General features: G+C 40.2%; 1 protein-coding gene across 1 annotated transcript in view; it reads right to left on the reverse strand.

The window, feature by feature from the left end:
* COMP (cartilage oligomeric matrix protein) overlaps nucleotides 1–27,029 on the reverse strand; it is a 186,356-nt gene that overhangs the window by 93,551 nt on the left and 65,776 nt on the right. Inside the window, exons 4-5 of the mRNA XM_082243515.1 lie at nucleotides 26,456–26,631; nucleotides 11,822–11,959 (exon numbers count right to left, since the gene is read on the reverse strand). Of these exons, the coding sequence (XP_082099641.1) occupies nucleotides 11,822–11,959; nucleotides 26,456–26,631 (314 nt within the window). The remainder of the gene's footprint in view (nucleotides 1–11,821; nucleotides 11,960–26,455; nucleotides 26,632–27,029) is intronic.

The raw sequence follows: 27,029 nt of genomic DNA on the forward strand, positions 1-27,029 counted from the left end.
GAGCAGTTTAACAGGACAGGTTCCACTCAGAACAAGCCTCGCCATGGTTGACTGAAAAGGGGTGTGGGCACATGCTCAGCATCATATCCAGAGGTTATCTTTGGGAAATAGACGTATGAGTGCTGCTAGCATTTCAGCAGAGGTTGAAGTGGTGGGGGGCAGCCTGTCAGTGCTCAAACCATACGCCACACAGTGCATCAAATTGTTCTCCATGGCTCTCATCCAAGAAGAAAGCCTCTTCCAACGATGATGCACAAGAAAGCCCGCAGTTTGTTGAAAACATGCAGACTAAGGAGAAGGATTACTGGGACCATGTCCTGTGGTCTGATGAGACCAAGATAAACTTATTTGATTCAGATGGCCTCAAGCGTGTGTGGCGGCAACCAGGTGAGGAGTACAAAGACAAGTGTAGAAGCTGGCCAAGCATGTCTCTAGACCTAACCCCTATTGAGCATCTGTAAGGCATCCTCAAATGGAAGGTGGAGGAGCGCAAGGTCTCTAACATCCACCAGCTCCTTGATGTCCTCATGGAGGAGTGGAAGAGGACTCCAGTGGCAACCTGTGAAGCTCTGGTTAACTCCATGCCCAAGAGGGTTAAGGCAGTGCTGGAAAATGATGGTGGCCACACAAAATATTGACACTTTGGGCCCAATTTGGACATTGTCCCTTAGGAGTGTACTCATTTTTGTTGCCAGCGGTTTAGACATTATTGGCTGTGTGTTGAATTATTTTGAGGGGACAGCAAATTTACACTGTTATACAAGCTGTACACTCACTACTTTACATTGTAGCAAAGTGTAATTTCTTCAGTGTTGTCACATGAAAAGATATAATAAATTTTTTACACAAACGTGAGGTGTGTACTCACTTTCGTGAGATACTGTAGATAACCTGATTAATACAGGTAAAGTAACTATGCATGATCACATAAAAAATATAAAGTAAAAAAAAAAAAACAATTATATATACTGTATATTTCCTGACATTGAGGAATTTAAATCCCCTCTTCTATCATCTTAAAGGAGGGGTAGAACTATTAGGGACATGATTATTAAATCTGAATTTCAAGAAAGTGAATGAAGTACCAATGTTTTTAGGTCCAAAAAGAAATGGTTCTTTCCTCTGCTTATCCTGTGTTCAGTGCTCTAGTATGATCAAGGGCACCTCATTTACACATCCCCATACAAGGAAAACTATTGACATTTTAATACACGTGAGAGTGTATACAGTATGTGATTTATATCCTTAAATGTCCATGTGAGTTATATTATGTGGGGGAGACCACTCAAAAAATTAAGGATAGGATATCTCAATACAAATATTCTATTCGTTCTCCACAGTCTGAGTTACCATTTACTAAGCATTTATAACAGTGTGGCCACAGTGTAGCCCAGTTAAGATTTATGGCAATTGACCACATACTGCGACTGAATAGAGGGGGAAACGGTGTGTTAAAATTGCAACAGAGGGAAGTAAGTTGGATTTCACAACTTGGTACTATTTATCCAAGGGGTCTGAATAAAGATTATGATTTACATCTATCTTTATAAATATTTTGTTAAATATGTTAAATATTTTGTTTCTTTTTTTTTTTTTTCAGATTTTTTTTATGGATAATCAGAAACACGGTTGAATTGTGTATCTCCTGAATATTAGCTGTAATGTTAGACTCTATTTTGCAAAGTGATGACTATCCAGGTGTTGCTAATTTCCAGTCGATTAGAGAATTTGCTATATAATGAATGCGATCAGAACCTGATTTTCATGCTTGCCTTACCTGATAAAGGCTCTTAATAGATCCAAAACATCTGGAGTGCCAAGGTTCGCCATCACTGGCCTAGGCTATAAAAAGATTGCCAAAACCCTGAAACTGAGCTGCAGCACAGTGGCCAAGACCATAGAGCAGTTTAACAGGACAGGTTCCACTCAGAACAAGCCTCGCCATGGTTGAATGAAAAGGGGTGTGGGCACATGCTCAGCATCATATCCAGAGGTTATCTTTGGGAAATAGACGTATGAGTGCTGCTAGCATTTCAGCAGAGGTTGAAGTGGTGGGGGGCAGCCTGTCAGTGCTCAAACCATACGCCACACAGTGCATCAAATTGTTCTCCATGGCTCTCATCCAAGAAGAAAGCCTCTTCCAACGATGATGCACAAGAAAGCCCGCAGTTTGTTGAAAACATGCAGACTAAGGAGAAGGATTACTGGGACCATGTCCTGTGGTCTGATGAGACCAAGATAAACTTATTTGATTCAGATGGCCTCAAGCGTGTGTGGCGGCAACCAGGTGAGGAGTACAAAGACAAGTGTAGAAGCTGGCCAAGCATGTCTCTAGACCTAACCCCTATTGAGCATCTGTAAGGCATCCTCAAATGGAAGGTGGAGGAGCGCAAGGTCTCTAACATCCACCAGCTCCTTGATGTCCTCATGGAGGAGTGGAAGAGGACTCCAGTGGCAACCTGTGAAGCTCTGGTTAACTCCATGCCCAAGAGGGTTAAGGCAGTGCTGGAAAATGATGGTGGCCACACAAAATATTGACACTTTGGGCCCAATTTGGACATTGTCCCTTAGGAGTGTACTCATTTTTGTTGCCAGCGGTTTAGACATTATTGGCTGTGTGTTGAATTATTTTGAGGGGACAGCAAATTTACACTGTTATACAAGCTGTACACTCACTACTTTACATTGTAGCAAAGTGTAATTTCTTCAGTGTTGTCACATGAAAAGATATAATAAATTTTTTACACAAACGTGAGGTGTGTACTCACTTTCGTGAGATACTGTAGATAACCTGATTAATACAGGTAAAGTAACTATGCATGATCACATAAAAAATATAAAGTAAAAAAAAAAAAAACAATTATATATACTGTATATTTCCTGACATTGAGGAATTTAAATCCCCTCTTCTATCATCTTAAAGGAGGGGTAGAACTATTAGGGACATGATTATTAAATCTGAATTTCAAGAAAGTGAATGAAGTACCAATGTTTTTAGGTCCAAAAAGAAATGGTTCTTTCCTCTGCTTATCCTGTGTTCAGTGCTCTAGTATGATCAAGGGCACCTCATTTACACATCCCCATACAAGGAAAACTATTGACATTTTAATACACGTGAGAGTGTATACAGTATGTGATTTATATCCTTAAATGTCCATGTGAGTTATATTATGTGGGGGAGACCACTCAAAAAATTAAGGATAGGATATCTCAATACAAATATTCTATTCGTTCTCCACAGTCTGAGTTACCATTTACTAAGCATTTATAACAGTGTGGCCACAGTGTAGCCCAGTTAAGATTTATGGCAATTGACCACATACTGCGACTGAATAGAGGGGGAAACGGTGTGTTAAAATTGCAACAGAGGGAAGTAAGTTGGATTTCACAACTTGGTACTATTTATCCAAGGGGTCTGAATAAAGATTATGATTTACATCTATCTTTATAAATATTTTGTTAAATATGTTAAATATTTTGTTTCTTTTTTTTTTTTTCAGATTTTTTTTATGGATAATCAGAAACACGGTTGAATTGTGTATCTCCTGAATATTAGCTGTAATGTTAGACTCTATTTTGCAAAGTGATGACTATCCAGGTGTTGCTAATTTCCAGTCGATTAGAGAATTTGCTATATAATGAATGCGATCAGAACCTGATTTTCATGCTTGCCTTACCTGATAAAGGCTCTTAATAGATCCAAAACAATGTACTTTTTTGTATTTTAATGTCTCCTTGATGATTTTTTCCTCTCTTAATAAAAATACAAGGTGCTGCAGATTAGACTTTTTTCTTTGTTTTTTATGATTTACCGTATATATATATATACAGTATCTCACAAAAGTGAGTACACCCTTCACATTTTTGCAAATTTTTTTTTTTATATCTTTTCATGTGACAACACTGAAGAAATGACACTTTGCTACAATGTAAAGTAGTGATTGGACAGCTTGTATAACAGTGTAAATTTGCTGCCATTATTGTCTAAACCGCTGGCAACAAAAGTACACCCCTAAGTGAACATGTCCAAATTGGGCCCAAAGTATCAATATTTTGTGTGGCCACCATTATTTTCCAGCACTGCCTTAACCCTCTTGGGCATGGAGTTCATCAGATGCCCCACAGATGCTCAATAGGGTTTAGGTTTAGAGACATGCTTGCCTAGTCCATCACCTTTACCCTCAGCTTCTTTAGAAAGGCAGTGGTTGTCTTGGAGGTGTGTTTGGTGTCGTTATCATGTTGGAATACTGCCCTACGGTCCAGTCTCTGAAGGGAGGGGATCATGCTCTGCTTCAGTATGTCACAGTATATGTTGGCCATTAATGTCTAAACCGCTGGCAACAAAAGTAAGTACACCCCTAATTGAAAATATCAAAATTAGGCCCAATTAGCCATTTTCCCTCTGTGGTGTCATGTGATTTGTTAGTGTTACAAGGTCTCAGGTGCGAATGGGGAGCAGGTGTGTTACATTTGGTGTTATCGCTCTCACTCTCTCATACTGGTCACTGGAAGTTCAACATGGCACCTCATGGCAAAGAACTCTCTGAGGATCTTAAAAAAATAATTGTTGCTCTGTTGCTTTGTGAGATACTGTATGTATATATATATATATATATATATATATATATATATATATATATATAGCACTACTCCCATGGGAGCTGCTGAGTGTGGGTTCCCCTGGGTTACCGTGAGCAACAGCAGAACATTCTGACATATTCCCAAGTGTTTTTACCTCAGACAAGGACCAGTCCAGTTTTTTTGGCTTTTATATTTTATTAGGAACTTGGATAGGAGAAGGGATGAGTGGGATACTCCAACTGAACTGAACTATGCACAATAGGCAGGAACGATCTGGAAAATTGCTGATTAACGCTGGTTAAATGCTGATTAACGCTGGTTAACACTATGTTGAGCTAGTCACGGCTAGGCAACTGATTCACTTTGCCCTTGGCTGTGAAAGAGTCCTTAAAGGTTCCTGAGGTAGCTAATCTTTAAGGTAGACTGTATCACAGTGACTTCAGGGCCCTTCCTGGTGCCCCCTTTACCCCCTAATCTTCAGGGCTTGACAACTTGGCACCCCCTTTACTGTATCACTCTGGGATAGCTGGCTCCTTGATCTCCTAGACCCCGCTGGAGTGGTCCCCTCTCTTAGGCAGACCCCTGGGCAGATGCTTGAGTACTCACGACACTGTTTTTCCTGAAGTAGTCTGCCCAGCAGCTCCACTTGGTAAGCACACTGGATCTTTCTGCAGCATTCTGATCCCGAACCTGGCATAGTTCAAGGTGGGGTTAGGTCTGGGACCCTACTGGCATAGGCCTCACAGAACCCCAAACATTGAGCTAGCTCTCTTCTCACCACAAAATCCTTGGTTTCCTCATCAGGGGCTTCTACTATGTCAGGACATGGCGGACTGCTTCTGGCCTCAGATCCCCAGTCCTATTCAGTCTCATCCTCAGACTTCTAATTTTCAATCCCTTCTTCAACGGACCCGAATCTATTTTGGAAGCTTGGAGAACCCACGTTGATGGCCCCGGCCTCCTACTCCCACACGACTGCCACCGGCCATCTTTCCTTCTTAATGGGGATGGGAGCAGACCTTGTCATGGCTGCGGTGACCTTCGGCGCATCAGGTGCCCACTTCCCCGCCATCAGTACCTGCATGAACCCTTTGTCTTGAAATCGGGTTTCTCTTGCTGTACAGTCTTAACCACTGCCAGGTTGCATGGTCTCCAGCTGCATTAGCACCCTGATGACTCCTCTCCCACCTCCAGGGAGAGGTCCCGATTCCAGAACTGACATGACCCCGAGTGACTCCTGTCTCCCATGACACATACAGCTGTCGGGGGCCAACCCTCACTCTTCTCCGCCCGCAACAGCAGATAGCTGCAGTGCCCACACTGGCTCCATGCCGCACCCGCATGGTCACACTCATACACTGTGGACATACCAGGCCTAAGTGCTCAATTTTTCCTCCGGTGCATAGCGCCAGTCCTCCATCGGGCACCATCCGAAGTCCTGTATCTCACAGGACAATTGCCTTCGGCTCTGCGGTCTGCTCCTGGGTCTGCCCAGCAGGTTCTCCGACAGCAGGTGAAACGCTTACTGGTGCACACTTTCTCTCTACAGTAACCTCCATGTTACTTCTCCTTGCACGTGTCTCCCTCTCAGTCACACCCGAAGGAGGAAGTAATATATGGACTTCCCTTTTCACTCCTGATTGGCTGTGGCCAATCACCCCACATCCTTGTTTGGCGGTGGCTCCTCCTGCTAGGCAGAACTGTTCAGCGTGCGCTTTTCCTTGTGGTGCAGTAACCCCTCCGATGCCGCTCTCTCTCATCTCAGCCAACGTGGAAGTCGCTGCAAAGTGGACCATGTCCCTCACCGGACATACATCCACTCTTTTTGCTTGTAACAGGGCCCCAGCTGCGCACCATCACCTTGAGCCAGCTGTCCCTCTTTGCCAGTCCAGAGAATTGTCCCGCTGTCGTATGCACGGTCAACAGTCCTCCTCCCAGCACATGTACAATCAAGGCCCGTCACCATACTGTCTCCGAAGAAAGCTCCACTGCCCTTCCCGGCATGGCTGACTGCTATCTTCACAGTACTGACACTGTCGCTATACAGAATAAATGTCCCACTGTCGCATGCACGGTCAACATCATTCCATGTAGTCTTGACACACACGCGGCCCCTGGCACACCGATCCATGTGCCCCTGGCCACCATTTTCTCCGTCCACACTTGCACCTTTTCCTGTCAGGCAGATACAGTCTTTATTCACGATTAGAGACCTTTTTCCCGCCTCCTAGCTCTTCACAGTGGTATACATTTCATGGCTGAGGTAAAAGATTCCCGCCATTGATGAACACATATCACAGTTCTGACTGAAATTTTGGCGTTGCCGCAGGCAACCTTCAAGGTGTACCTCTATCTTCACCCCACTCTCCCTATCTCCTGTAGAGCAGGCCTCACACTTGGATTGAGCATTAGAACAAAGTCCCGGACACAAAAATGGCGTTTTTGAAAATTTTCTTCGGCCGTTGCCATTAGCAACCAGGCCGGTAACCCAGGGCGAAATCCCGGATGAGTTCCCAAATGTAGCACTACTCCCATGAGAGCTTCTGAGTGTGGGTTCCCCTGGGTTACCATGAGCAACAGCAGAACATTCTGACATATTTCCAAGTGTTTTTACCTCAGACAAGGACCAGTCCAGTTTCTTTATTTTTTATATTTTATTAGGTACTTGGATAGGAGAAGGGATGAGTGGGATACTCCACTGAACTGAACTATGCACAATAGGCAGGGATGATCCAGAAAATTGCTGATTAACGCTGGTTAAATGCTGATTAACGCTGGTTAACGCTGGTTAACACTATGTTGAGCTAGTCACAACTAGGCCGCTGATTCACTTTGCCCTTTGGCTGTGAAAGAGTCCTTAAAGGTTCCTGAGGTAGCTAATCTTTAATGTAGACTGTATCACCGAGACTTCAGGGCCCTTCCTGGGGCCCCCTTTACCCCCTAATCTTCAGGGCTTGACAACTTGGCACCCCCTTTACTGTATCTCTCTGGATTAGCTTGCTCCTTGATCCCCTAGACCCCGCTGGAGTGGTCCCCTGGGCAAACCCCTGGGCAGATGCTTGAGTACTCACTACACTGTTTTTCCAGAAGTAGTCTGCCCAGCAGCTCCACTTGGTCAGCACACTGGATCCTTCTGCAGCACAGCTCAACCCCTGGTCCCTAGGCCGACTGCCTGGACCACCTTCCTCACTTCAGCAGAAGGAAAGACAGCCGTCCACCTCCTCCTGGGACTTTGCTCCCATCAGAAGACACCCAGTCACATGCACCCTCTGGATTTATTTCCAATCCCAGGATGCAATGCGGCAATGACCACCCACTGGGACAGTCATAAACCCTGGTGTTCTATTGGCTAGGTTTCCTCCACTGTCCATCACGGTCCCTCATTGGATACAGTGGGGAGACTCCCCAGACTTAACAGTCACACCTGAAAGCATGTGACAGGCTAACTAACAGATCAGGGCCTCCTGATAAGCAGAACATGGCCACACATATGCTTTGCCTAGCACCAACCTGGGAGGGTGCTACATCTATATACACAGAATAAAATTATAAACGCAACCCTTTTGTTTTTGCCCCCATTTTTCATGATCTGAGGTCAAAGATCTAAGACTTATTCTACTGTATGTACACAAAAGGCCTATTTCTCCCAAATATTGTTCACAAATCTGTCTAAATCTGTGTTAGAAACGCTTCCTGAGCACACTGATGTGTGTCATGATGTGCTGTCTGCAACCTAAAGGGTTAATCCAGAGCAGACTAATTGAAATAATTGGCAAACAGGCTGCCTTATTTAAACAGCTCAACAGCACTGCACTTTGCTGTGTAATCTTCAGCTCTCCTGTGTTCTGAACCTGCTTCCTGTTGATTTCCTGTCTGATACCTGTTGACCTTTGGCTCGTCCCTGACTTCGCTTGTTTGCTGCCTGTCCTGATCCCGGCTCGTTTTGACTACTCTTCTGGATTCTCCTTGTCGGCTCATCCACCTTCGGACCTTGACCGGTTACCCCCTAGTGGGGCGACCCTGGGGACCGCGACCTGGTATCCACCTGCAGCCAAATCCATGCTCACCTTCAGAGGCCCTGGTGAAGACCGGTGGATGCTTAGATCCCGCACCTCAGGTTAGCCTGTGCTACTCACCTCGGGTTTCCAACCAAGCTCCGCCCACCGGCAACGGTAAGCCTTCTCTGCACGACAGGCTTCCACCTGCCTCATAACAATCTGTGTTGGTGAGCACTTCTCCTTTTCCGAGATAATCCATCCTCCTCACAGGTGTCGCATATCAAGATGCTGATTTGAAAGCATGATTATTGCACAGCTGTGCCCAAGGCTGGCCACAATAAAAGACCACTCTAAAATGTGCATTTTTTCACACAGCAAAATGCCACAGATGTCGCAAGTTTTGAGGGAGTGTGCAATTGGCGTGCTGACTGCAGGAATGTCCACCATAGCTGTTGCCCGTTAATTGAACGTTCATTTCTCTACCATAAACCGTCTCCAAAGGCGTTTCAGAGAATTTGGCAGTACATCCAACTGGCCTCACAATCGCAGACTACGTGTAACCGCAGACTACGTGTAACCACACCAGCCCATCCTGCATCTTCACCTCCAAGATCGTCTGAGACCAACCACCCAGACAGCTGCTGAAACAATCGGTTTGCATAACCCAAGAATTTCTGCACAAACTGTCAGAAACTGTCTTAGGGAAGCTCATCGGGGTCTCGACCTGACTGCAGTTCATCGTCGTAACCCGACTTGAGTGGGCAAATGCTCACATTCAATGGCCTCTTGCACTTTGGAGAGGTGTCCCGATTTTCACTGTACAGGGCAGATGGCAGACAGCGTGTATGGCGTTGTGTGGGTGAGCGATTTACTGATGTCAACGTTGTGGATCAAGTGGCTCTTGGTGGCGGTGGGGCTATGGTATGGGCATGCGTATATGGTATGGACAACGAACACAGGTGCATTTTATTGATGGCATTATGAATGCACAGAGATATCATGACAAGATCCTGAGGCTCATTGTTGTGCCATTAATCCACGACCATCACCTCATGTTGCAGCATGATAATGCACGCAGTCTCATTAGCCTCTCACCTCACACTTAGCCCCTGTGTCACCAGACGGGCTAGTAAGACATAAAAACTTTCTCCAAGAATATCACCAATATAGATCAGATCAGTATTCCTCTTCATCAGAAAATAAGGCTCACAGGTAACAGATCACAGGTCCATAAAGCGGGTCACAGGTCCATAGGAAAACAAAGATCCGGACATAGTGCATTACCGCAATAAATTACTTTATTGAACATAGCATAAAATCATAAAATTACCTTGTAAAGCACTATACAAGTGCATGTGATGAGCAGATCGAATTACACACAGCGGTCTCGACCGCAATGGATGGCGGGTGACGTCACCGACCCCTCTCCCTTCGCATGCGTTACATCCCACTAGGCGGGACTTCATCAGCTCTATCCTCTTCCGGGATCGCGGCATCCGGCCATCTGATTGGCCGGAACCGCGGTGACGTTACTCCCGCGCACGTGCGCGGGAGCCAACAGTCACGGCACGGGTCTCTGAAGAAACGGCACCAGCGGCCGTTCCTTCAGAGCGCATGCGCCAGTGACGTCACTGGCTGCATCTAAGGTAAATATCTCCTAAACGGTGCATGTTTAGGAGATATTTACAGTACCTATAGCTAAGCCTTAATATAGGCTTACCTATAGGGAAAAGTGTCAGAGGAGGGTTTACTTCCTCTTTAACTGGTTATGTCTTAGCAGTTATCATCAAAACCAGAAGGAGAATCTCAAATCTCTAAATTAATTGCCTGCCTAAGAATATTGACAATCCTGCAATAAAAAAAAAAAAAAATACAAAAATCATATGGAAATACATATCTGAAGAGTGGTTAACCAGTGTGAAATGTTAGAAACACTCACTAGATAATGTATATAATTTATAAATGGTCATGCATTATGTATTACCTAGGAATTGTTCATATACTGTATATCAATTTAAATTAACATAAAATTTCTCTGTTAGGCAGCAGGCACATGGAATTTTTCACCCATATTGTGTGTTTCAGTCATTGATTCACTCCTTTATATTTGAAAGCTTGTTTATTATTTACAAGATTGATAATGATTTTTTTTTCAATTTTAATCCATTATAATGTACATGATTGATTTTTCCATAATTACAATTATATTTATGATGTGGATGATCATGTTTTTACAAATCAAATTCATGGTAACATTTTTTACTGAGTATTTACATATGATATGATGTAAATGCTTTATATTTTAGATTAGGCTAATGTTCCATCAGCTACTTCTGTTTTAATTGTGTCCAAGATTTAGGCACTATACCTGCAGAATACTTGCATTTTGAATGCATGTGGAAAGTTTTCTATGGTTATCTATAGCATCTGCAGTCTATATCATCCTTCATACACTGTTTTATCAGGGCACTGCTGAATCCGATCATCACATTAACCTATTTTCTGCCAGACCACTATTTTATTTTTTTTACACATATTCAAAAATTTGTGTTTCTTACATAAAATATACATAAAACCCCAAAGTAATATATATTTTCTAAAAGCAAAAGATCTGGAGAATAAAATTATGGTATTTGCAATTTTTTATTTTTTATTTTTTTATGTGGCATCCTATTTTACTCAACTGCTTATCAAATCTATATTGTCAGATAAAAATGCATTCCAATTTTAGTGCACACAAACACAATAACATTTTTTTTTATGTTCTGATTTTACAATAAAGAGAAGCAGACAGCTCTGGCTGGGACAGCTTTCTGATATTATTTTAGAGTCTCTTATCCATCACGGTTTTAAAAATATATATAATGGTATTATGAAAATTATTATATTTTCTTATGAATATTACATATGTGTGTTACTGTGAGCTAAGAAAGTGCATATTTTGCTCTGTGCCATCAATGATTTACTGAGTCATCGTTGGTGCCAATTCATACATTTTAATCATGCTCACTGAGCTTTGTAAATTTCAATGACATGCACGAGTGTAGTCTCTTTTTTTAATGTATCAGGATAGCCTTTTATTTCCTCTGCTGGATATTAGAATGATAAAATTCAAACAAATTAGCTTTACTTCAATACCATTAACATGTATGTACCCCAGTTAAGTCCATATTATTATTGAGCTCCATGTGACTTAGACATATTATGAACAATATTTCTGAAAAATCTTCAGCAATAATTACCTGCTTATTCGCTCTAGCAAACTCCAGGCCAACTCCTTCTACCCTCTTTCCTATATAACCAATAGGACATGGGTCACAGTGAAATCCAGGAGATTTGTTGACACAGCGCACACGGGGAAAGCATGGATTCACAGAACACTGGAAAGACAAATCATGAATATTGGTGGAAGTATAAATACATGTTTACTTTCACATCTACTACAGATAGGTTTGAAAGGATTAAAGACCAGTTGAAGATAGTTATAAAGGCTAAATTCAAAGTGAAGAAAATGTTGCAAATGCCTTGCCTTTATAGTTCAACTCCCATTTTTGATTAAAGTCTGTAGTTGTAACTAATATTACTCAAACATGTTCGATTTTGATTGAAGCCTGTAGTTGTGACTAATATTACTCAAAACATTTGTTCGATTTGTCAGCAGTTTGTCCAAACAGGCTAAAAATCAGCAAAACCTAAACCCGAAATCCAAACACTTTTGACATTAATGATGACAGAATTTGTACATGGCTATTTGGCAGCCTGGAAGACTGCCACAGCCCTTTATGGGGGCTTCTAAAAGATCTGTGGTGATCCTAAGGATCTCCAATGTATTTCCTGTCCATCCTCTGTTTTTCTCACAACTATAATGGTGCTTTTGGGTGCTTTTTTTTTTTTTTTTTTTTAAGCTTAGGGGTGGGTTTTCAGAGGGAAAAAAAAGTCATAATTGGCCACCTCTTTGACAGCTAAGCCTTTGATTGATCAGTATGCACTGGCCAATCAGTAAATTTGCTGTGAACGAGGCAGGCTATCATAGGCTTTGTTTACATCTGAAGGCCCGCTCCTAGGGTTAGAAGAGGAGAAAAAAAAGGAGCCCAATGACTGCATTATGGCCAGCGCCAAAATAACAGCTGGAGGAGGGGACTGCTGCTTATTTTCTGATTTTAAATGACCACATCAAGAAATCTGTCATTTAGTGGCAAGAGAGCCCCATGTACCGATCAACAGCTGATGGGTCATTGTGATTACCATCAATTAGATTGCTAGATGACTTGATTAATGTGTACATTGCTGAATACCATGATTGATGCTGGATTTGCTTTTGAGGACATTAACAAACTATATTTTGAAAGCTGGTAAGTATGTGTTTAAGTTTTCCTGAAAAGATTCTTAATTAATAAGTGGTGTTTTTTTTCTTTTTGGTTTGAAGTCTCCTGTGGGAATGGGTAAGGGTCACTAATGCACCCTTGTTTTCTTTCTACTGGAAGGGAATGGGTATCTGGCTACCCCATTACTATAAAAGGGCTTCTAGGTTCAACCATAAGGCCCCCCTTAAAAGGCAAATGGCCTGTTATGGTACAGGAAGGGGGAACTGCAATGCTGGTGCACATGCAAAGACACCTGCTTACGAATGCCATCTAAGCGAGTTTCACACTTTCCTGTCATCAACAGCTCCATAATACCAGATCCTCTTATCTGGAACAATCACCACCTCTTGAAGCACTTCAGTCACATCCAGGAAACTTTAAATGCTGCAATTGTGCTTCTGAATGCCAACAGTAAACAATACAGCAGGTTGAACAAGAAGGTCCTTTCTAAAGCTACAGGCAAGATGGAGTTGACAGGCCCTGAGACAGGCAACACACCTCTCATACTCCACCTGACACTAAGAATGCAGTGACAATGTATGCCCAAAATACTCCCTCTCAGGATTCTGTCGGTCAGTCAGATCTTCTGGAAAAGACAGATTGCATGTTACAACGGGCACTGAATGCCACATCTAAACAGATAGCAGACAAACTGTCCTGGGAGATGTATGATATTGGCATGATAACCGCCAATCTATGAGCTCACATGGATAGTGCAAATACCGGGATCAGTTTGCATGACTGTTAAATTGCATCTGTCAAAGAATAAGATAATCTTATTCCTTTAGAAACTGAAAGTGCTGAAACTGCTTCTGGAGCATCAATTTGCACAATAGGGGCCTACCTGAGACCATTACCAACTTCATTACTAATACAACAGCTTTGTTTCAGGAGCTGGTCCCATTGATACTATTAGAGCATCTATCAATTATTCTATCAATCAAAAGGGCCCTCAAGCCTGTAACTTTGAGATGGTTACAATTGTGACGATCTTTTATTTCCACACAAAGGAAACTTTCCTGCAGAAATCATGTGAACAGCAGCAACAGTGCTACCAGAATCATCCCTAAAATATTTGCAGATCTTGCACCCTGGACATTAGCTAAGTGGAGAGCCCTGAAGCCAGTACTCCAAATCATGCAGAAACATTAAATCACATATACTGTAGATGGGGGTTCCGCTACTAGCACACCTTTACTTTTCTGGACAAGCAATACTCAAGTACATCTCTGGAAGGAATGCCAAGTTACCTGCCAGGGCTCCAACTTGAAACTTTAAACCCTGCTCCTTTCTTGACTTTCCCAGAGCAGCCTCCGGGAGAACAAAGTCCATGGATTTCCTTCAGCCAAGGTGCATTACCTAAACAGCCCAGGTTAAGGATTAACACTTCACAAACCAGCTTTAGATTTAACACCAGATGCTGAAGGTTGCTTGCTGCTATTACCAACTTCAGGACCCAACTCCTTTTGCTACCACTCCCAAACACACAAAATAAATACTCTGTTAAACATATCTTTTAACACCTTTTTGCAAATCACCTTGGCTTTTCACATCTACCCACCTTACATCATGGACAAGGTGTACATGCCAGGGCAACCTCTAGAACTTGACCATCTGTCAACCTTTTTCCGGTCCCTCACTCATAGTTATTTCAGGCTGGCCAATGTCTATGTCTTGGAACTTCTTAGAATATGATGGACTATGGTTTCATTATTATTTTTAAGATTTAAATACTAGCCTCAACATGTGAGGGTGTGTGCACCTCACATCAGGGAAGCTTCAAAACATTCTTCTTCAATACCTTGCAGCCTGGTAAGCATAATCCTTTCCAAGCTTTACTGAGGTAGTAAGCAAACTTTACACAATAGACTGAGCACATATATAAAGTGAGTACACCCCTCACATTTTTGTAAATATTTTATTATATCTGGTCATGTGACAAAACTGAAGAAATGACACGTTGCTACAATGTAAAGTAGTGAGTGTACAGCTTGTATAACAGTGTAAATTTTCTGTCCTCTCAAAATAACTCAACACACAGCCATTAATGTCTAAACTGCTGGCAACAAAAGTGAGTACACTCCTAAGTGAAGATGTCCAAATAGGGCCCAAAGTGTCAATATTTTGTGTGGCCACCATTATTTTCTAGCACTGCCTAAACCCTCTTGGGCATGGAGTGCACCAGAGCTTCACAGGTTGCCATTGGAGTCCTCTTCCACTCCTCCATGACGACATCACATTGCTGGTGGATGTTAGAGACCTTGCGCTCCTCCACCTTTCGTTTGAGGATGCCCCACAGATGCTCAATAGGGTTTAGGTCTGGAGACATGCTTGGCCAGTCCATCACCTTTACCCTCAGCTTCTTTAGCAAGGCAGTGGTTGTCTTGGAGGTGTGTTTGGGGTCGTTATCATGTTGGAATACTGCCCTGTGGCCCAGTATCCGAAGGGAGGGGATCATGCTCTGCTTCACTATGTCACAGTACATGTTGGCATTCATGATTCCCTCAATGAACTGTAGCTCCCCTGTGCTGGCAGCACTCATGCAGCCCCAGACCATGACACTCCCACCACCATGCTTGACTGTAGGCAAGACACACTTGTCTTTGTACTCCTCACCTGGTTGCCCCCACACACGCTTGACACCATCTGAACCAAATACGTTTATTTTGGTCCCATCAGACCACAGGACATGGTTCCAGTAATCCTTGTCCTTATTCTGCTTGTCTTCAGCAAACTGTTTTGCGAGCTTTCTTGTGCATCATCTTCCTTCTGGGATGAAAGCCATGCAGACCAATTTGATGCAGTGTGCGGCATATGGTCTGAGCACTGACAGGCTGACCCCCCATCCCTTCAACCTCTGCAGCAACGCTGACAGCACTCATACATTGATTTCCCAAAGACAACCTCTGGATATGATGCTGAGCACGTGCACTAAACTTCTTTGGTTGACCATGACGAGGCCTGGTCTGAGTGGAACCTGTCCTGTTAAACCGCTGTATGGTCTTGGCCACCATGCTGCAGCTAAGTTTCAGGGTCTTGATAATCTTTTTATAGCCTAGGCCATCTTTATGTAGAGCAACAATTCTTTTTTTCAGATCCTCAGAGAGTTCTTTGCCATGAGGTGCCATGTTGAACTTCCAGTGACCAGTATGAGAGAGTGAAAGCGATAACACCAAATTTAACACACCTGCTCCCTATTCACACCTGAGACATTGTAACACTAACGAGTCACATGACACCAGGGAGGGAAAATGGCTAATTGGACCCATTGGACATTTTCACCTAGAGGTGTACTCACTTTTGTTACATAGTTACATAGTAGTTGAGGTTGAATAAAGACAATAGTCCATCCAGTTCATCCTGTGTAGGTGTGTGTGGCCGTAATCATCTCTCATACCCCTGAATGCTCTGATCATTGAGATGTACATCCAAGAATCTTTTAGAAGCAACCATACTTCCCGCAGAAACCACCTCTTGTGGTAGAGAATTCCACAATCCTGTAGCCCTAACAGTAAAGAACCCCCTGCGTTGCCTGAGGTTAAAACGCTTCTCCTCTAATCGCATTGTATGCCCTCGAGTCCTCATGCAATCCTTTCGACTGAATAGCTTTTTTTCTATGCTGAGATCACCATTTATAAGTATTTATAAATTGCTATCATGTCCCCTCTCAGGCGTCTCTTCTCCAGGGAGAATAAATCAAGTGATTGCAGATGCTCTTCATAATTAAGGTCCTCCAATCCCATAATTAGTTTAGTTGCCCTTCTCTGGACTCTCTCCAGCTCCAACACATCCCTCCTGAGGACTGACGACCAGAACCAGACAGAATACTCCAGATGCGGTCGGACCAGAGTTTTATAAAGTGGTAGAATTATAGTTTTATATCTGGAATACATCCCTTTCTTTATGCATGCTAATATTCTGCCGGCTTTGGCAGCTGCCGCTTGACATTGCATGCTATTGCTTAGTCTATCCTCTAACAAGACTCCCAGATCTTTCTCCATGTTTGATTCCCCCAAAGGTTCCCCCACTAAAGTGTATTGTGCTTTTATGTTTTTAGTCCCCAAGTGCAAAACCTTACACTTCTCCACATTAAACCTCATTTGCCATGTCGTTGCCCACTCTGTTATTTTGTCCAGGTCATTCTGTACGATATCTGCTTCATGCCGTGCAGTTATTGCCCTGCCCAATTTTGTGTCATCTGCAAAAACTGATATAGAACTACTGATCCCATCCTCAATGCTGTTTATGAATAAATTGAACAGGGTTGGTCCCAGGACTGAGCCTTGGGGGACCCCACTTACCACCTCAGACCAGTCTGAGTATGCGCTATTTATTACCACCCTTTGGACACGCCCTTTTAGCCAGTTCCTTATCCAAGAGCAAACCTTGCAGTCGATGCCTGCAGACCTTATTTTATAAATTAAGCGCTTCTGGGGAACTGTATCAAACACCTTAGCGAAATCCAGGTACACCACATCCACTGGTCTCCCCCTATCTAGCTCACAGCTCACCTCCTCGTAGAATGTTAAGAGATTGGTTTGACAAGAACGCCCATTTGTAAACCTGTGCTGATTACTGCTGATGATGTTGTTGTCTTTAGAAAACTCTACGATATAGTCCCTTATTATCCCCTCCAGAAGTTTACATACTATCGATGTCAGACTGACAGGCCTATAATTTCCCGGGACATGGCTTTGCCCTTTTTTGAATATCGGTATCACGTTATCTTTCCTCCAATGGCCTGGTACATTTCCTGCCATAATACTGTCAGCAAAGATCAGGAACAGTGGTCTAGATATTGTCTTACTAAGTTCTATTCTTCTGTTGCCAGCAGTTTAGACATTAATGGCTGTGTGTTGAGTTATTTTGAGGGGACAGAAAATTTACACTGTTTTTTAAGCTGCACACTTACTACTTTACATTGTAGCAAAGTGTAATTTCTTTAGTGTTGTCACATGAAAAGATCTAATAAAATATTTTGATACATGTGAGGAGTGTACTCACTTTTGTGAGATACTATCTATATATATATATATATATATATATATATACTATATTGCCAAAAGTATTGGATTGGGATGCCTGCCTTTACACACAGAGGGACTTTAATGGCATCCCATCCTTTGCAGCTATAACAGCTTCAACTCTTCTGGGAAGGCTGTCCACAAGGTTTAGGAGTGTGTCTATGGGAATGTTTGACCATTCTTCCCGGAGCGCTTTTGTGAGGTCTGGTACTAATGTTGGATGAGAAGGCCTGGCTCGCAGTCTCCACTCAACACGACTCAATATTAACCTCTACAGGCTAAGACTGGGTTAGCATTACATTTCACGTGCATGTAAAGGCAGGTGTCACAATACTTTTGGTAATATAGTGTATATTTCGAATACCAACATACAAGATAGGTATGTATTTACAGCCTTGCAAAGCTTCTGTTAATTGATGATGTTGTTTGGGCTATATTGATGCACTTAATAGTTACTGACTGATGTGCTTGTACCAATGACCTTAGTGGAACTGTCGGGGTTATTGGGGGTTGATTAAAATAATAATAGGTAAAAAGAAAAATGATTTTAAAAGCCATGTATATTCATATTATGCATAAAAGGTTCTGAACAGGACAGGATCCATCTTGTTTTTAAGGTGAAACAAAGTTCATATATACTTGTTAAACAAAATGTCTCTCACAGGCTTACAAAGGGTCTATGGTTTCAACAGAGATCTTTGTATTTCTATGTAATCGTAAATAAGATTTCTTTTGACATCTCGATCAGATAAAACTTAGTCAGTCTGACGCTATGTTAAGGGGGGATATCTCAGTCTGTCTATAAGTATATAACAATGGACAATACCCCAGTATATTCTAGCAGACATTTAAAGATGAACCATATAAGTTTTTATAGAAAACATCATCATATGTAAGATGTATATTAACGATAATACATTGTATTCTTATTAATATAGAAGTGTGAACTTGATACTTATATAATATTAGATATATAATATATATATATATATGTATACTTTTCTATGATGTGTAAGGACTTGTGCGTCTTAAAAACAAATTACTTCATGTTAAGGCATGTGGTAGGAGTGTTTATATAAGGATTGCTTTTGGACTGGTTTAGTGCTCAAGGTGTCGTAAATATTCCCAAACCTAGACTATATCTGACAGCCCTTTGGCACAATCCAAATAAGTAATGGCTATTCACTAGCTAGAGGTCAAGAGGTCATGAGATAAGAAGGATGGGTAATTGTTTCAAATTATGTTAAATACAAAATCTAATGAACGGTACGACACTGCCCTCTGGAGACAAAATACCAGGTGCAGTCTTGAGATAATTTCAGATTTCCATATAAAAATATTATATTGTGTTAAATAATATAATTATTGGAATGGCATTACTTGCACAGGTGAATTATGGAGATACAGGTGGACATTTATGTATGTACTGGGAGTCTAGACAAAGTTTTATATGTGTTATATGATTAATCTTGCATATAGAGGAATCATCCTTAACTTTATTATCCAAGTATGGGGTTAATTATCAAAAGGGGTGTGTCTCTGACCTCACTAGTTTAGGTATAGAATATCCCGACCAATTGGGATAATGTTTCATCCCTCTGGGTTTTACTTATGGTAATTTTTATAGCTCTTTGTTCTTACCATATAAAAGACCAACCCAGATATGAGAGAGGACAACACTTTACACTACTGACAACACACCTCACACTTACACCACACACGCTGTTACATTTTTCGAAAGACTCATCCAGACATACTCCCTGGTCCATCATTCATCTGAAACTTGAAGGGAATCCACCATCTTAAGAAAGGCATCCATCTTAGGACTCTGGTAACGATTTGAAGCTAGCAGCCATAAGTGTGGTAAATATGCCTTGCTATGTTATTTGATTTTATTCAACAATTGTTTATTCTTTCCTTATATGTTTTATATTGCATATTTAAGGGTAATGAGATTACAATCCCAGCCGTATAAGCCATAGTAGATTTTTCTCTAAAAAGCGGATTTTTGTTTTTATACATTTTTATTAATATCAGATTAAATGCATTATTTGCAATTTTAAGTCTTCCGTTTTGCATGGCTTATTCTCATTTCATCTGCAGTGGAATGACTTTGGCTATGTGATTACGCAGACCATTGTAGTCTGTTTATATAGAACATTAATTTATGGCTTGTACTATACCTGGGAAGAAATGGTAATCTTGCTTTTGTTTTGTTTTGTTTCACATTGTTTCACTTTGCTTTAGTTTCACTTTCATTATTGAGCTAAACATCACATTGCATTGATTATTTGAAGTTAGTATTTTTTTTGTAGAGTTATCTTTTTATGTCACTTCCTGTTTGATCATATATTGTGTTTACATGTCTGGCGAATAAATATTTTTATATATATGCCACACTGTAGACTGTACTCACTAAGATTGGTATATGCTTTTAAAAAGAAATTAATCAATTAAAAAGAATTCACGACATTGATTTATGGCAATAGGTGAAGACTCTCCTTTTTCACAGATCTTTGCTTATTAACCATAAATAAATACACTGCTATATTCAGAGCAGTATAAATATTCTGACATAAGTACGAGCGCAAGATATTTATTATTAAATATTCTTACATATAATGGAGGCCCCAGCGAGATAATTATTGATTTCTTACATATGCCAATCATAAATATTGATCAGGTGACATAATCAATAACTTAAAAAAAAAAAAAAATATTTTTTTTTTTTTTTTTTTTTTTTGGATTTTTTTTTATTAATTGCAATGTAATAGAAATGCCTTAAAAATGTTTATAGCAGGTAATGTTCACGCTGCCAACTCTGGCAAGGTGTGAGTCCCTGGTGGTAATGCCACAACTCCAGTAGATTTGGCACAGATCATAAATGTGTGGAAACACCTCTCTGAGTCTGAAATGGTGGAATATGTAAATGCTGGTTAGAGTCATATATCAAAATCCTCAGAAAGTCGGGCCAATAAAGGGCATCTGACATGGGTAGAGGACAACCTGTATGTATGAACTCACCATTAAGCTTATCTAACACCAAAAGACGTCAGGAAGTGTGATCACATACTTTTTGGTCATGGCCAATCTTACTGTATCTTTGTGAGGAACTGCACCAGAAGGCTCAGCAAAAAGGAGTTTAGTAAAGTTTCAATCTCAACTCCAAATAAATGAGAGAATGAGATTAGGAACCTCTTTGAGCAGGTGAAAGTAACCTCTATTGGGACACATCAGTTAGAGAATGTAGCGTGAAACTGCAAAATAAAGTAGAATTGTGACAGAAGTCTTATCACAAGTAACCTGTAATGAAAGTAAACATGTGAAAGTGAAATGTAAATGATTAATGCAATAATTAGGAAGTTTTGAGCAAGGAAAAATGTTTTCTAGCAAAAAGTTGCCGAGTAACCAGCAGTGGAAAATGAAAAAAAAAAGTGTAACAGTCAAGTCATGACGGGAACTCATAAGTAAATCAATAGCAGAGTTCCATAAGGTCATCGTGTCCATGTAAAAGGGTAATGCTTAATTAGTCCTGCTTTTTAAATATTAAATAATTATTCATAGACCCAGATATGATTCCCAGTCTGATGGTTATGACCCAGACAAGGGGGGGAATCAGGCAAAGAGTCCATGTCCTACCCCAGCCACATTCCTAATATAGGAGGGCAGAAATTGGGCAGCCATGCATAAATAGATATGAGTCATATCAGGTCACTGCAAAAAGACTAGGACCCCTAAAAAGACACCATGCACCTCCAGTTTTTTTAAAAAAAAGTTTTAAAAAGAGTATTGTCCTGATTTTGTCATGAAAAAGGGTCCTTAAACATTATTGATTACCCTGAGGCCTATGAAAACAACTTTCTGTGTTGTGCCTGCAGGGTGTCATTTAAAGTCAGCCCATACAAAAACCTAACTGCTGCTAGAGCTGTTATATACAATTTAAAATGTACACAGCACCAAAGCCCCATTTAATTTTTTTTTGCTGTACTCAAAAGTGCCTAACACCCTTCAATGAAGGAGCTGAGTACAACCACCTGGAATTTAAATCCCTGTGCTTTGATGCATTGCCCATGTACATAATAATATTAAGTTTGGCAAAGGAACAAGATATGCCACCTAGGCCCCAAGGGGACACCGGATACCTTAAGGAGGACACCGGACATCCCATTAACAAGGGGGGGGGGACACCCACAAATAAATAGGGATTTGCCCCATCCTTGGGTTCCCCAAAATCCTCGGGAAAATTAAGTGACATTAAGGTCCAGACCTCACGCCAGAACCGAGTAACTGGTTCTGATAGGGATCTGTCCCAATATGTCTGAACCCGAGAGATATAGGCACCGCAGGAGGCGGAGCCAATAATTTAATTCTGTTAAAGTTTTCAGCAGAATAGAAGCCAAGTTGGATCAGCTGATCACTTGATTCACTTTGGGCACTACAGCCCAGAACTAAAATAATTCCTCTTTAGGAACAAATCCAATGGCCAGCCAAAGGCCACAAAATCTTTAAATGTCCAAGTGGTAAGGAATCAGAAGGATACACTGAATAGAGGCTTAGGAAACAGAGGTTCTAACACCATTTTATTCCCAGGTCACAGCATTGAGGATCCTGAATTCCTGCCAGGGAATCTTGGTTGTTATATACTAACTACCCTCCTATTTTTTAGTGGTCACTTCATCCCTCTGACTCAAACAGGTCGCTTAAAGCGGGCACATTTTCAAAAATCGCCAATGACGGTGATACCAAGGAGGATCAAACCCTAATGACGTAATGCAGTCAAGAGGTTAAAGGTTGTATACGGTAACCAAGAAGGAATCCTCAATGCCAGGTAGTTTTATTGCCTACAATAAATTGCATTGATGCCCCAAAGGGGGAGATATTATATTTTTTCCCTAAGTAGTAGGTAAACTTTAAACAAAGTATTGTATTACTATACAATTGTCCAATGTGTAGTATCCATGGCGATGGATACATCTCCATGTTAATAAGCCCCAGAAGTCAGTCGCCCTAGGAAAGGTCGCATATATAGTTTCACCTTCCGTGGTGCTCATATAAAAGGCTGATCGCACGGTGGAGTAAAGGAGAACTCTGAGAAAGCTTAGGGTACCAACATCGCATTGAAATGTTAATTGATAAGACTGTATATTCATACTGTATGTTTCATCCAATAGGAAGAGATTAACCTTCCATGGCAGGTTGTTGATTGGTACAGACGATGATGTTTGCCAAAGACACAGCGATCGGATGAGTCATCTCTCCTTAAAGCCCAGCTCTGGATGGAACACCTCATTGAATTGGATCCCTCTTCAGGAATCAAGCTGCGAGACGCTCCAGATTCTTGTTGACGGAGAGGAAGATTTGTTTCAACAGATCTTTGTGCATTTGATCCGAGGAAATCCATTGAGAGAAATCACACTATCTCCTGTTTTCAGTTGAAGGAGATGTGAGAATGGTGCATTGCTTATGTGAGCAAACCTCAGTCTAGGTGTATGACACTCTAGACCATGCTGAAACCATTCATTATCCAACCAACATCCTAGGTTGAATGTCCAAACCGATTTCTCTGATTCCTGATTGCAAACATTGTTTTACTGCGCTTTGAATGGTAATTGCCAATGCCATTGCAGCAGTTAATTTCTGTCTACATCAAGACTTTACAAGCTGATGTTGCAGATTTTCAGGAACATTTGCGTTTCTTTACCAGGAGATCAGAATTCAAAGAGACTAATAAGGAACAGTTTGTGACATAGCTAACACCAGCAAAGTCGCTACGAACTGACATTTTGAACTGATTTTTTTTTTCTAATTTTTTTACCGCTTTACTTAAAAGTTATGAACAATTCCCAATATGAACTATTCTCTTACAAAAAGAGAACAAGATTTTTTTTTCCCACTACTCCTTAAAAAGCTTTCTTTCCAGATAGGCCTAAGTTGCTCACTTGTCTACTGGGAAGAAAGGGGGGGATATGTCGGGGTTATTGGGGGTTGATTAAAATAATAATAGGTAAAAAGAAAAATGATTTTAAAAGCCATGTATATTCATATTATGCATAAAAGGTTCTGAACAGGACAGGATCCATCTTGTTTTTAAGGTGAAACAAAGTTCATATATACTTGTTAAACAAAATGTCTCTCACAGGCTTACAAAGGGTCTATGGTTTCAACAGAGATCTTTGTATTTCTATGTAATCGTAAATAAGATTTCTTTTGACATCTCGATCAGATAAAACTTAGTCAGTCTGACGCTATGTTAAGGGGGGATATCTCAGTCTGTCTATAAGTATATAACAATGGACAATACCCCAGTATATTCTAGCAGACATTTAAAGATGAACCATATAAGTTTTTATAGAAAACATCATCATATGTAAGATGTATATTAACGATAATACATTGTATTCTTATTAATATAGAAGTGTGAACTTGATACTTATATAATATTAGATATATAATATATATATATATATGTATACTTTTCTATGATGTGTAAGGACTTGTGCGTCTTAAAAACAAATTACTTCATGTTAAGGCATGTGGTAGGAGTGTTTATATAAGGATTGCTTTTGGACTGGTTTAGTGCTCAAGGTGTCGTAAATATTCCCAAACCTAGACTATATCTGACAGCCCTTTGGCACAATCCAAATAAGTAATGGCTATTCACTAGCTAGAGGTCAAGAGGTCATGAGATAAGAAGGATGGGTAATTGTTTCAAATTATGTTAAATACAAAATCTAATGAACGGTACGACACTGCCCTCTGGAGACAAAATACCAGGTGCAGTCTTGAGATAATTTCAGATTTCCATATAAAAATATTATATTGTGTTAAATAATATAATTATTGGAATGGCATTACTTGCACAGGTGAATTATGGAGATACAGGTGGACATTTATGTATGTACTGGGAGTCTAGACAAAGTTTTATATGTGTTATATGATTAATCTTGCATATAGAGGAATCATCCTTAACTTTATTATCCAAGTATGGGGTTAATTATCAAAAGGGGTGTGTCTCTGACCTCACTAGTTTAGGTATAGAATATCCCGACCAATTGGGATAATGTTTCATCCCTCTGGGTTTTACTTATGGTAATTTTTATAGCTCTTTGTTCTTACCATATAAAAGACCAACCCAGATATGAGAGAGGACAACACTTTACACTACTGACAACACACCTCACACTTACACCACACACGCTGTTACATTTTTCGAAAGACTCATCCAGACATACTCCCTGGTCCATCATTCATCTGAAACTTGAAGGGAATCCACCATCTTAAGAAAGGCATCCATCTTAGGACTCTGGTAACGATTTGAAGCTAGCAGCCATAAGTGTGGTAAATATGCCTTGCTATGTTATTTGATTTTATTCAACAATTGTTTATTCTTTCCTTATATGTTTTATATTGCATATTTAAGGGTAATGAGATTACAATCCCAGCCGTATAAGCCATAGTAGATTTTTCTCTAAAAAGCGGATTTTTGTTTTTATACATTTTTATTAATATCAGATTAAATGCATTATTTGCAATTTTAAGTCTTCCGTTTTGCATGGCTTATTCTCATTTCATCTGCAGTGGAATGACTTTGGCTATGTGATTACGCAGACCATTGTAGTCTGTTTATATAGAACATTAATTTATGGCTTGTACTATACCTGGGAAGAAATGGTAATCTTGCTTTTGTTTTGTTTTGTTTCACATTGTTTCACTTTGCTTTAGTTTCACTTTCATTATTGAGCTAAACATCACATTGCATTGATTATTTGAAGTTAGTATTTTTTTTGTAGAGTTATCTTTTTATGTCACTTCCTGTTTGATCATATATTGTGTTTACATGTCTGGCGAATAAATATTTTTATATATATGCCACACTGTAGACTGTACTCACTAAGATTGGTATATGCTTTTAAAAAGAAATTAATCAATTAAAAAGAATTCACGACATTGATTTATGGCAATAGGTGAAGACTCTCCTTTTTCACAGATCTTTGCTTATTAACCATAAATAAATACACTGCTATATTCAGAGCAGTATAAATATTCTGACATAAGTACGAGCGCAAGATATTTATTATTAAATATTCTTACAGAACCCCAACCATCTGTAGTTTTTAACACTGGGTATTTATTTTATACTTGAACTTAGCCATTTAACAACTTAGTGAATTGTATTTTAAATGAGACTTTTACTTCTAGATTGATAGATAATATCTGTTGTTTGTTTATGATTATTCTATTATTATAATAGCAATCATATTCCCATGAAGACTATTTTATTATAATTTACTATTTCAAGGATAATGTCCTAGGACTTCATAGATGTTTGTGATATATGTTTGTATGAGGAATACTTTTTGTGTGATTTTTGGTTTGTGATTTTAGATTACTGTAGTAATACATTTTAACATATTTTGAGTTGAAGAATTATTTTTTTACAAGACTTTTTTTTATAAGGTTATGATTATATCTAGTGAACTGTGATTACCTCATTAATATCAGTGCAGTGTGTGCCATTTCCAGAAAAGCCAGGTGGACATGGGCCACAGGAAAATCCAGACCCTGTTTCTGTGCAGATAACTCCAGCAAAGCAGGGATTAGGTACACATCCATTTGCAAAAGCTGTAACATCAATTTGTAGGCCAGTGGCTTTAGTGTGAAGTCCTGAGGAAATAGTGAAAGAAAAAGTGCTATAAACACATAAAAAAACAAAATGCACATGCGAAATATTAGATGGAAAAAAAATGGAAGCATTTGTGGGATCAGTTTGAGTAGGTTTTTCAGGTACCCAAAGTGAGGCTTCTGTCAAATAGTATTGTTGTGTTTATTTTTTAAGGATATTTAGACATTTTTGAAGAATATTGATTGATCAGAATTTCAAATCTTTTGACAGGTAAAATTGTAAACCAATGTATTTTAAACTGTGTATTTAGCTGTTCAATGGAACCCCCCCCCCCCCCTAAAGCTTTAAGTTAGCAATTTCTATACTGTATATTTAAACCTTAGATTACTGTCCTTATTTAGAGAGTTATGTTTAGAAAGTACAATGATTTTCAAAGTGC

The sequence above is a fragment of the Pelophylax lessonae genome (assembly GCF_965119305.1).
Source record: "Pelophylax lessonae genome assembly, chromosome: 1".
Taxonomy (NCBI): Eukaryota; Metazoa; Chordata; class Amphibia; order Anura; family Ranidae; genus Pelophylax; species Pelophylax lessonae.